At 38.1% G+C, this 12,929-nt stretch overlaps 1 protein-coding gene across 6 annotated transcripts in view; it reads left to right on the top strand.

Annotated features, from left to right (window-relative positions):
* ZBTB38 (zinc finger and BTB domain containing 38) overlaps nt 1–11,882 on the top strand; it is a 25,533-nt gene extending 13,651 nt beyond the window's left edge. For 5 of the 6 annotated variants that reach the window (XM_031060042.1, XM_005424676.2, XM_031060041.1 and 2 more), the window contains one exon: nt 6,038–11,882. In XM_031060042.1, coding sequence (XP_030915902.1) covers nt 6,038–9,616 — 3,579 coding nt within the window. In that variant the 3' untranslated portion in view covers nt 9,617–11,882. Of the gene's footprint in view, nt 1–510; nt 610–6,037 lie in introns of those variants that run through there. The other variant, XM_031060043.1, reaches the window with a different exon arrangement.
* Nucleotides 11,883–12,929: the final 1,047 nt, after the last annotated feature.

Below are 12,929 nucleotides of genomic sequence, written 5' to 3' on the forward strand. Positions count from 1 at the left end.
AACGGGGCGCCGGGCACGGACTCGTCCTACGTATCCGAGCGAGGCGCTGCCGAAGCCGGGCGGGCTGTTCCGTGCGGTGGGAGAGGTCACGGGAAGCGTAAAGCGGGGAGTGAGGGAATTGAGGTCGGGATGCCAATAGTGGGGAAGAATCCCCGTTCTGAAGGAATGCTTCGTCGCGGGCTATCAGAGGTCTGTTAACACTGACGTACTCTTAGGCTACATTCCATCACCCCACCCCAGCCCCCCCAGCTGTCGAATTAAAAGAGGAAAACGCAAAAAAACATTTAAAGTAATGCTCTTCTGTAGCAACAAGGCAGGAGGGATGTGAGGATTGAGAGTCCGAAGAGAAGGTCTCTCAATGCAGTTGAAGAATTAACGTGTAGCTCTGTAGAGTGAGCACTAAGCTACACGATCCTGCGAGCTATTGAAAGTCGTTAGACATCATTAACGTCATTAAACACCGTGAACACGGCCCTGCATGCCCAAGGTTGCAGGGAGGCTGCAGCGCCCTGATCCAGGCAGCCCTGCTGCCGACATAGGACTGGTGAAATGATTCCATAAAAACCTGGGCAGTCACCGTAGCAGTGATGGTTGGACAGAAGTTTCCAGGTAAGCAAGGGTCAGAGCTGGGGCGATGTGTGTGTAGGGGGGGATGTACTTGTTTGGGGGTTTAGTTTATTGGTGATGCCTGCTTCCATTTCGGCTCTAGGACAAAACCTGCATCTTTAAGGAGACCTAAGATACAGGTGAATGTTCCTCCTCAGCTGGAGAAGCCAGCTGGAAACAAAACAGAGACTTCAGAGTACCTTTACAGAGTGGGGTGAAAACGAACATAGGGAAGATACGGAATGAACATATTTCTGTAGTGTCCTGTTGGTTAGTACCAGAATATACTAACATTTAAAAAACCCAGTAGAAATTCATGGAGTAAGAAAACAGGGAGAATTCTTACTACAGTTCATCTTTTATCTTGCTGGTTTTGATTTTGCCTGGGTACTAGCAACTGCCCCTAATGCTTTGGAGTTTTTTTGTTATGCCACTAGCTTGTCTTTCAAATTTAGCTGACTGAAGTGGAATAGAATAATCTCATATGTAATGGGGTACACTTGCCTGACAGTGGATTTCAAAAGATAAGCAGAAGTTAAAAGAATATTCCTAGATTGTAATAGTTCTCTGTGGTACTAAAAAATTTCTATTTAGTATTCATGGGTCAGTAAAAATTATTCTGAACTCTTATTGACTTCAGAGTAATGTTAATATAAAAATTAACACTAGCTTCTATTCTCAGCTCTGTCTATGTAGAGCTGGCTTCTCTATTTATGATTAGCAGTGTCATCTGTGAGGTGTAAGTAGTCAAATTTGTGTTTGGATGCATCAATCTCTGATCTTGACATTAACTTTTAATACTACTTATTTTCATTTGTGACTGCTATTGTGGAATGCTGTTCTGTTGATGTCAGAAAATGTACTGTTATAATTTAATAAACCTACTGATCATTACACTTAAGTTTCAGATGAATATTTAAATCTTATTTTTCCAAGTGATTCCAACAACTTTTAAGGACAGGTTAAGTCTGTTACTGTTTTTGCAGAAAATCTGCAAATAGTAACCCCTAATCAAAAATTCTGCTGTTCTGAACCTGAAGTTATTAACAGGTGTACCAAAGACCATTAGGTAATGCTACAAAGGTACTGTTGAGATTCCTAAAATATTATTTATGTCTGGATTGAGAGTAAAGAGTATGAAATTAACAGACAGATTTGTGGAGAAAAAAGGGATTAGTTGGCTGAGGAGTTCTGTTGCGCTTTAATACGTCAAATGGTATTTAGATATGTTTTGGGAAAACTTTACAAATAAAACTAAATTTTCTTCTTTAACATTATAATAAAAATCATACAGAAGAGTAGTTACTTCTGAATGGACCTTCCAGTGGTTTAATGAAAAATATTTAATATTAACATGTCTGAAAAGTTTGATCTGCATGTATATTGGTCTTGGTAGTGCTCCCTTGGAAAGTGAAGAGCAGGTTTTTAATTTTACAGTATGAACTGCAAATGGAATGTAGAAAAATTCCTAAAATACTCCACTTATATGTGTGCTAGGTAGGGCATTTTGATTTTATAGCATTTCAGACATGTTTTTCCAAATGCAGAAAGCAAGACAGGTGAAATAGAACGCAGTAGAGAATCATTACAGACATGAATAAATGGACTATTTGAGGTATGTGTAGTTTGAGATGAAGAAGGAAAAAGTGTTGGCTCTGAAGACTGATTTGCTCTGGAATTTTTATGTGTAACTTTCCAATGAGATATCTAGCTTACGGTTTAGCACACAGAAAAAAAAATTAAATGACCAAATAGCAAATTATCATTCCTACAATGTTGACACAAGGAATCTAGTTTAGTATTTTACTGAGCATACCAAATTGTCCAGGACCGCAAAAGCTGTCAGTCTATGTACATGGCAAGTAGAAATTTCAAATACTCACTTTTGTCCTTAGGAAGATAAATTTCAAGATAATTAGTTGAATAATAAGACTTGTACTAAACCCACTTGGGTTTGTATGCCTCTCAGCATGGCATTAGCAGCCTGATACACTTAGCAAACAGTCTGTCAGGTGATGTGTCTTTGAACTAAAACCAGCTGTCTCCAATAAAGAAACAGAAAAAACACAGGCAAGTTCCTGTGGGGCAGTTCACTGGGAGGTAGAGTTGACATCATTTATTTCCTATACTCAGGAAATAACCCTATCAATAGCTCCTGTTGTGAAATGCTTTTGATGTCTGACAGTTCGTTTCTAATACCACATCACATGAGCAAGTCAGATGTAATCTCAGACATTGTCAATGAGAAAAAGGAATCAATTATGGAATAGTGGCTGCTTGCTGGAAGAAAAGAATTGGTGGTATGCTTTCTGTAGACTCCATATGCCAGAAGCTATCTACAGTTACATCTGAATTTTCAGATACCCAAGCAAAGCAGGTAACTGTATCTAACCACTGTGAATTTCAGGTTGCCATTCCAAATGAGTAAATATCACTTATTGTAAGCCAAATTAGTGTCACAAACAAACCCATCATAAACTATGATTTTAACATTTCAAGGCACAAAACACTGCATCTAGATTTACAGCTGCTGAGAATGATCAAATAATCAAAATAATATTCATGTATGTTTCTATCACCATTATATTGATGAATTTGTTTCTTGACATCCATGGCATATCATGGGAAACATCAGAGGTATTTTTTGTGAATCACAGTTTTGTTCTGAATTCTGTGCATTGAAAATTCTCAGCCATCAAAGTCTATTAGAAATTTTGACTAATTGCAAAGACAACACCTTTCCTGATAGAAGCAGTGGCCATGCTGCAAGGTAAAAATTTTACTTCCAAGCTTCATCTGTAATGTACCAAATTACAGTCTTGTTCATAGTATGTTTGGTTTGTCTTCACGGTAAAGTTGTTGCAACTTTTTGTGTAATTTGATTTGCAGGGACATAGTTTGTGGATTTGTGATAAAAGTGTTCTGAGTGTAATTAGATGGGTTAGAGCAAGAGTGTATGACTTCTATTACTGTACTTTGTGATAAAGGGCCTATTTTCCAGAACAGATTACTTCCCAGTGTGAAAAATAGATATGATTTGTGCTAATTAAATCGTAACTATATCAATATTTTAGAAAAGAATTGTTATAAAATAATAAAGGAAAAGTATATGTGATTAGTGTTACAAAGCAGATGGGCCCCTTTGCAAATGGTACACATGAAAAACAGGATACAGGATGTAATACTGAGATAAGCAAGATCCCAAAACAGAATTGGCCTTGGGATGAACAAAGTTGGGACAATTCCAGAAAACAGAATCAGCCTTGGGATTAGCAAAGTCAGGATGATTCCAGGTATGGAATCTAAGTAGTGGTTTTATCTATGAAATAATATGGCTTATTTGGAACATAATGCTTACTTACATAACACAAAGCTGTGTGCATGTACAACCTGTAAGGTTATTCAGAGGACAGTGAGGAAGATGGTGAGCCTGCCACTGAAAATACCACCAAAAAGCCCGGAGACCCCTAGCAGCCAGTGGAGCGTGTGCTATGCAGTATAGCGAGTAGGTTTCAGGAATCAAAAGTGGGAGGAGATTTCTGGGAAATATTGATGAATGTGTATTAGCATACAGTAGAGAAGTGTTTGGATTCCTTTTGTTTTGTACGTGAGGCAGGGTGAGGAGCCCTCCCCATACCCCAGTCAGTTTTGCTTATGCTTTATATAAACCTTAGTCATACTTAATTAATCACTGCCAAATTTTTTTGTATATGCTTGATTATATTTAATGTACTTGCTTGTATTCATTTATATAAAATTGCTGTTCAATTAAAATTGCTGCTAAATTCAATTTTGTTGATTATTAAATTAGACATATAGAACTTCATTTGTAACACCAGTATTTTGGGTGAATGAGCCAATGTGTTCCAAATGGCCATTGCTGTTTGCTTAGTGAATATGGGTCAAACTTTTTTTTTGCCATTTGGATCAAACCTATCTTATATATTGGCATTCTTAACATAAAGTATTTGAGGGTAAAAGTCATAGTAAAATTTTTAAAGCTGAACATTAAAGTTTGGAGCAGCAGATGGAGTGTTTAGAAGGTAAATCCTAACTTAGAGGTTGTAATATTTTAGCCTGTCTTTCAAAATTTCTGTCAGTAATATTCTTTAAGGTGCATTTTAATTGCACAAGTTTAAAGAAAGGGGTCTTTAAGAAGTGTGACTTTTTTTACTGTAGTGATTGGTAAGTTCCACTAGCACAACTATTATGTCATGCTTTGAAGTCAGAAAGGGACAGTAGAAGTTCAAAACACTACTCCAGACATGGGGGAAAAAGGAATAAACCTCATTATGTGGTACAGATCTGAATTTGAGAAAAACCATCTGGTGAAAACCAATTTTCACCAGATAAAAAATTCAGTTGGCAAAAATTGTCAAAATTCAAATTCAACTGGCAAATTAATCAATTTTTTCCAGAATATTTTTCATTCATATTTTGCATATTTTTCCTCAATGGAATGAACCAGTATATTCATATAGTAACAGCCTGGCTAATCTAAATAGTTTTTGTCAGCATTAAACCTAATTATTATATATTAGCAGTTATTTAATGGTACTTATTATTGCAATTAAATCTTACTATTTGAAAGAAATTAAGAACATACTATCTAATTATAAAATGTGAACATTAAGTATGAACTATAACTGAAGGAAAAAAACTCTCTTATTTTCTACTTGTTATTCCATTATTTTCTACTTGTTTTACTCAGAACTTTTCAGTTAATTTAAAGTAGTGTAAATTATTGAGGGAATTTAATCACTATTCCAAAAAAAAATCTGTTCACATAAACAGTGTTACAGGTACTTCACTGTTGTCTACCAAATTGTGTTCCTTGTGCATTCATTTGCTTATAAAGCCTTACCCTGAAACTGAGACTCTCTTGCTGTGGTTTAAATATGAGCTTATTAAGGAGGTCAGATGCAGCTGTGCTGTGAAGTCGGTGTCTGACAAACACCCCGGAATCAAAGTCCTCCTCTGCACAGAACCTCGGCAACACAGCCTTCCCCTTCGGCTGTGCCCGGTGCCCCCCTGGCATGCTGGGGAATTCCATCCAGGCTTCAGGGAGTCCTTTGGGGTGACCCTGAGCAGCTGCACCCGCTGGCATAGCAAAAGACATCGGTGAATTCTCCGTGAAAGGCTCAGGATGGACAGCAGCTTCAAGCCAGGGGGGAGTGAGAGGCATCCCCTGCCTCCTACTGAGGAGCTGCTGGTGCTCCTGCCTCCTTGATCTGGACAGACATATCCTGTACTAGTGTTGGCACCAGAGAATATAAGATGAATTAAACCTGAAATATTATGACAGAATTTTACTCATTCTTAAACTTTAAAAGTTAATAAACTAAAAAATATATTAAAAAGACTATAAACATAATGTGTAACTGAAATGGATGAAAAATGCCTTCTAATTTACTTTTTTTTTCTCTTGTAGATGACAGTCATGTCCCATTCAAAGGACCTCAAGGATGACTTCCACAGTGACACTGTACTTTCCATTTTAAATGAACAGCGCATTCGGGGTATTTTATGCGATGTCACCATAATCGTGGAAGACACCAAATTTAAAGCCCATAGTAATGTGCTGGCAGCTTCAAGCCTTTACTTCAAAAACATTTTTTGGAGTCGTACTATCTGTATTTCAGGTCATGTACTGGAGTTAGATGATCTCAAAGCTGAAGTGTTTACAGAGATACTGAATTACATCTACAGTTCCACAGTAGTTGTTAAGAGGCAGGAAACTGTAACGGACCTTGCAGCTGCAGGGAAAAAACTGGGAATATCATTTCTAGAAGATCTTACAGATGTAAACTTTTCAAGTTCCCCCTGTCCCTATTCATATTGTGTTAATGAAAAAGGGACTGTCAAAGAAGAAAAACATGAAAAGCGACATGAAGATTCTGCTGTGACAAACGGACCACGAATTACAAATGCATTCTCAATTTTTGAAACAGAAAACAATTTGTTTTCTCCCCTTGATTTGAGGGCCAGCTTTAAAAAGGTATCTGACACAATACAAGCTCCCAGCATCGGCCTTGACAGAAGCAATGTGTGCAAAGATACTGAGCCAGCCAGTACCCTGGCTGAACACTCCTATGCAGTTTCTTCCGGGGGAGATAATTCACAAGGAGCACCTTTTGTTGACCAGGACAGCAGCCCTTCATACCAGGTGGGTGAGGACCGCTATGAAAATCACCAAGCCACCCCAGTCATTCAGCAGGGAAAACAAGCAGGTAGTACTCCTAAGTCAGCCATTAAGCCCCAGGGTACTGGTTTGGCAGTAGCCAAAGTACCAGCCTCCACTCTAAGCGCTGCAGAAGCCCAGCACGAAGCAGTTAGCGATCAGACAATTACTTCCTTTCCAAAATCTCAGAATAAAACAGGAGATCTACATGTATCCAGAGAAGAGGGAAACACTTCTGCTAATGTCTCTGCATCTGGGGCGACAGTCACTCCACCTGTTTACAGTTGTAACTATTGTGCAAAATCATTCAATGACCGGGTGTTACTCACTGCTCACCTTCAGCTCCACTCAGAGCATCAGGAAACTTTCATATGCAAATACTGCAGCAAACAATTTGCAAATCTAAATATACTGGAAAGTCATGAACAAGTCTGCATGAGATCAAGTAACTTATCAGCTCACAATGGAAATGAACAAAATTTTGCAGATAACCATACTGCTACAGAGGGACGGAATGGAAGCTCCTGTGCGAACACAGAGCCTCCTTTGTCTGAAAACAGCATCACTGATTGTTCTAATGCAAACCGCACTTTACCAGAAACAGATCATTTGGTTAAAGTCGTTGATGGGCAGATATTATACACTTGCGTTGTTTGCAAGCGTAGTTACGTCACCTTGTCCAGCCTTCGCAGACATGCAAATGTGCATTCCTGGAGGAGAACATACCCTTGTCACTACTGCAATAAAGTCTTCGCGTTAGCTGAGTACCGCACCCGACACGAGATCTGGCACACCGGAGAGAGGCGCTACCAGTGCATTTTCTGTCTGGAGACCTTCATGACTTACTATATACTGAAAAATCACCAGAAGTCTTTCCATGCAATTGACCATCGCCTGTCAGTAAATAAAAAGACGGCCAATGGGGGTTTAAAACCAAATATGTACCCATACAAACTGTATCGACTCTTACCTATGAAATGCAGGCGACTGCCTTATAAATCCTATCGAAATTCTTCCTATGAAAATGTTCCAGCAAGTACCCAGGCTAATGAAACTGCTTCTACTAACTGTTTCATTCCCAGCTCTCTTAGCTCTGAGCTACCACCGCTGAATTTTCAACGTAGTATAATATCTAACAACAGAACTCTGGCCTTGGATACATCTTCAGGTAATAATGCAGCATCTTCCACAAATACTCAGAATTCCTTCTCTGGAGGAGTAGGTATCTTAAATTCCGACCTACAGAGGGACTTTTTCCCAGCTGAAAAAAGAGTTTCCACTGCTGCAAATGACTCAAGTTCACAGGAGTGTGATTCCTCAGTTGTGTCTTTAGCTAATGTGAATGAAAATTCAACCTCTGTCATCAGTTACAGCAGTTCTGCACCCTCTGTTATAATGCACAGTAGCAGAGTTTCTTCAGTAATAATGCACAGTAAAACGGTCACTTCCATAGAAAACAGTAAGACAGAATCTTCAAATAACCCACCCAGTCAGCCCGTAAGTGATGACTGTAAGTATGGGTCGGATAATTATGGGAAGTGTGTTACAAAATCAAAAACTATTAAGGATAAAAAGAAAACACTGCTGTACAACAGGGCAGAAGCAACTGAGGATACGCAGCACGTGACAGGATCTGAAGGTTCATGTAGCAAAACTACAAGTACTGTCCAAGAGTCTAGTAAAACTGAAACATACATTGCAAAGCCTGCCTTACCTGGAACATCTGCTGACAGCAATGTCGCACCTCTTTGTCAGATAACAGTAAAAATTGGTAATGAAGCCATTGTAAAAAGACATATATTAGGATCTAAGCTATTTTGTAAAAGGGGCCGAAAATCCAAACACGAGTCCAAACAGGACAATCTCACTGAAGAACCAGAAATGGAGGTAAAAGAAAAAAGCCCGTCTAGACTCTACAGCTCAGAATGCCTGGAGCTGACAGAAATGTGTGATGATGTTAGTGACCAGGACTCCAGTGATAAACCCTGGAGACCTTATTATAACTATAAACCAAAAAAGAAATCCAAACAGCTAAGAAAAATGAAAAAGACCAAGTGGAGGAAAAAGCACGGAAGCAAGAGCACTGATATAGAAAGCCACAACACGTGCAGTCGAGAGTATGCGCTCAGGAATGCTCCCGAGGAAAAGGTGGTCAGCCAGGAGGAGAACACAGAAATGCCTAATCTTCACTGTGAGCTCTGTGAAAGAGACCAGTCTTCCACAGGAGAAGCTCAAGAACATGTACACTGGCATGTAGCTGCTTCAAAGCCTTACATTTGTGAGTTATGCCAAAAACAATTTCAAAGTCCATCCACTTTAAAAATGCATATGAGGTGTCACACTGGGGAAAAGCCCTACACTTGCAAAACCTGTGGTAAGTGTTTCTCAGTTCCTGGTAATCTACAGAAACATGAACGTATTCACCTGGGTGTCAAAGATTTTGTCTGCCAATACTGTAATAAGGCATTCACTTTAAATGAAACACTCAAAATACATGAAAGAATTCATACTGGAGAAAAACGCTACCACTGTCAGTTTTGCTTTCAGAGCTTCTTATACCTTTCTACCAAAAGGAACCATGAGCAAAGGCACGTACGTGAACATAATGGAAAAGGATATGCTTGCTTTCAGTGCCCCAAAATTTGCAAGACTGCAGCTGCTCTGGGAATGCACCAGAAGAAACATCTATTCAAAAGTCCAGGCACACAAGATAGAAAAGAACAGTTTTGCAATGAAAGCACTAAACTTTTGGAAAATCCACCTTTCCTTGGCTCAGAAGGAAGCAAAGTGAAAAATACACAAAATGTAACTACAGAAGTTATACTCTGAGTGACAATTGTGCAAAGGAGAAGAAAAATATATATTGGAGAAGATAAAGATGTATTGAATGGGGAAACGTATCAGTATGGTCAAATTTCTTCATCTAAATGTGTCAATATATGCAAAAGAAAAAATAACACAGAAAAACTAATATTTGCAATAATACAAATTTAATTTGGAACATCCAAAATACTTTTGCCACAACAGACTCTAGCATAGAGAGAAAGAAAAATGGCCAACTCAAACCCTTCTACTTAATATTACAAGAAAGTCGTCACTGAACTATTTTACAGTCCTGGTTTTGAATCAGAATTGTTTGAAGCAAAAGTAATGAGTAGGTTCATGGTGTATTCTGTAGAAGGAATTTTTGCTGCAGAAACCATACATTGCATTTCTTTTTTTTTTTTTTTTACAAAAGTAATGTGTTTATAAAGGAACTAATTGTAATCTTGTGTATTCTAAAGTGAAGGTGGGAAGTGTTTCATGGGCTTGGGTGTGCCGAAGTACATTTGAGTTCTGCTATGCTTTTCTGTAACTCAGCCTTTACGAAACATATTCAGGAGTTTAAACTACTCTTTTCCTTTCCATATTCAGTTTTGTAGTTACCATAATAACTGTTAAGTCTAAGTGGAGGTGTGAGAAGTATTCCCAATTTATATATCTCTGAGACATTTAATAAAAGTTCAGTGGAACTTGCTATAGCCAGTCTTCCAAACTGCATAAATCCCCATGTCAGTGGCCTGGTGAACTCTTCAGGTGCATTGGTCTAAAGAAAATTGTTCTCATGAAACAGAAATCCTGTGTAGAAATGTCCACCTCCTGGTGGGTCTGCAGCTCTTGTCTTTTAGAAATACAGTTCTTAACAGAAGGACATGTAGACAGTTTCCCTCCTCATCCTGGAATAATGACTGGACACAAACAATAGAGCAACTCCCCGTAAATACTTTGAGTTTGCGATGAGTAGGTAAATAAGACTCTTGCTTCCATATATATCCCTGAGGCTATCCCTGTGTATAAACAAGTATAGGGCCAGTTTGTGGGGTTCCCTGTCATCTCCATGCCTTAAATGCAACATTTAACCTTCAGATGTCCCTTCTCAGTGATACCACCAACACTTCCAGCAGGGTCCCGTGGCAACAGCAGAGGGGCCAGGAGCGGGCTGCTAGAGGAAGGAGTGTCAGCCTTCTGCCTCCCTCGTCCTGCCACTCCAGAGGCTGTGGGGCGCCTGCAGCTGCACAGATCACTAAGAACTGGGAGAATGGGCTTCTGAAAGACAGCACCAAAATGTTCCAGTTAATACTGTTTTGTGGAAGTGTGATTCATTTTAACTGAGATGCTTCAAAAAGTCTAAGCAGGTGTATGTCTGTAAGTTGCATTTTATATGCTAGGGCTCTGTTGTACCGTATCTGCATTTCTGGTAGTCATGTTCATCCCTGTGAAGTGTTAAAAAATTAGGTCATGACAAGGGTTAGTGATTCTTGACTTCATTCTCTGTGATGGTTCACAATTTGTTACTTAACTTTGTCTTCTTGAATATTTTAAAAGAAACTATAGCTTGGGTACAATAAAACTACAGTTGAAATGATAATACAGTATTGATTGAAGTAATAATACAGTCCACTTACTTATTCTGTCACTGGTGAATGCTATGAACCCTTTGAGAAATTTTGGTTTCATGGCAGCTTTGGTTCAATTTAAATAAGGATAATAGAATAATAAACACAGGAAAGTGTAAAGATGTTTCAAAGAAAGTACACAAAGATATCTTCTAAGTGGACTTGTATGGTGATAAATATAGACCAAAGCAAATAAGGTAGAATATTTATAAATACAAAGATAATTTTACAAATATTTTATATAACTGTATAGTTCATAAGAAAAATATTGTTAGCTTGTGTTAGGTTTGGGGGGTTTGTATATTTTGATAAAAACACAACAACTTTGTAACGCTGTATATTCTCTACAGTTTATAGCAAAGCAGTTTTAAGATGGCAATGTCATGTTTATAGTTCAATTGTGGCACTTTTACTACAAGTAACATGTTGCAGTAATGAATCAAGTATTAATGACCAAATTAGAATTAAAGTAAGTGTAAGAGAACGTAAATACTATACGTTGTCAAAGACTGTAATTTGCTACATAATCACATCTGTATTTTTGTTTAGAAGAAAATATTAAATGCAGATGTTAAGGATTGATAAAGAGTCTAATTTTATTTTTAGAAAGAGTGATTATAACTCTGTTTTTGCTTAATTAAAATAACATATTCCTATTTTTCTGCAAGTCTCTCAATTTTTTAAATTGTTTTAATACTTATATAATCTATATGATGCACAGTTACATATCTTCTAATAGTTATTTCAGTGGAAGATTAAGCAACACTGTTACCAAGTAGTCCCTTCATTAAGGTCAGAACACTGAATTGAGAACATGCCAGAGCTCAAGGGAAGTGATGGTATCTCCTGGCATCATACAGGGTGAATGCAATACAGAACAGAATCTACCTGCTCAGTGTTTCAGAGGGCTGGAAACACAGGTGGACTGTGTTTAATACTTTGCAACATCTTAAACATGTTCATGAGGACCTGAAACTTGAAAAATTCTTTCAATTCTGCTAGTAACCTTGTAGTATAGATTGTGTATTTTACACACAGTACTTTTTTGGGCTTCTGTCAAGAAATATAGCTCAAAATGCAAATAACTAATTGCATATGAAAATATGGAGATACCTACAAAATAGAAGACCATGCATATTCAAAGTACTTCCCCCTTCAGCTAGGTGTCACTCGTCTGTAACCTGCATTAAAAAGCAAACTTAAGCTAAATTATGCAGGTCATTATGGGATGGTTGTCAGGAGAGATGTATATCTAAAAAAAAGTTAGAAGTTTGCTAATTGTAATAAGCTCTTTTTTCTCTCTATTTGAAATGCTAATTAAAAAGACAAGTGGAACATCATGAAATTTGTTCATCTAAACAAAATGTTCGTCAGTCCTCATTTATGATATACCCAAAGTTAGAACAAATGTAGTAAATGATATTGCTGTCTTCTGTGGAATGAGATTGCATGCAGGCAGAAGCATTTTGAAGTAAGCCACTGTGCACTGTCATTACTATTATTCATTCTAAACTTTCTTAACACTGCAGCTATTGCTGACAGTTCAGCACCTTGGGGCTGTGAGGTTCTCTCACTAGAAGCAAAGATCCCCCATGGTACATCCCCATTGTTAAATGAAGAAATCTTTCCCATAATTTTGCAGCTCAGCACAGCAGTGTTTGTTTTAACCATGTCCTTAGCTAGGCAGACCTACCTGTCACACAGAT

Source organism: Geospiza fortis, unplaced genomic scaffold (assembly GCF_000277835.1).
Source record: "Geospiza fortis unplaced genomic scaffold, GeoFor_1.0 scaffold318, whole genome shotgun sequence".
NCBI classification, from domain to species: domain Eukaryota; kingdom Metazoa; phylum Chordata; class Aves; order Passeriformes; family Thraupidae; genus Geospiza; species Geospiza fortis.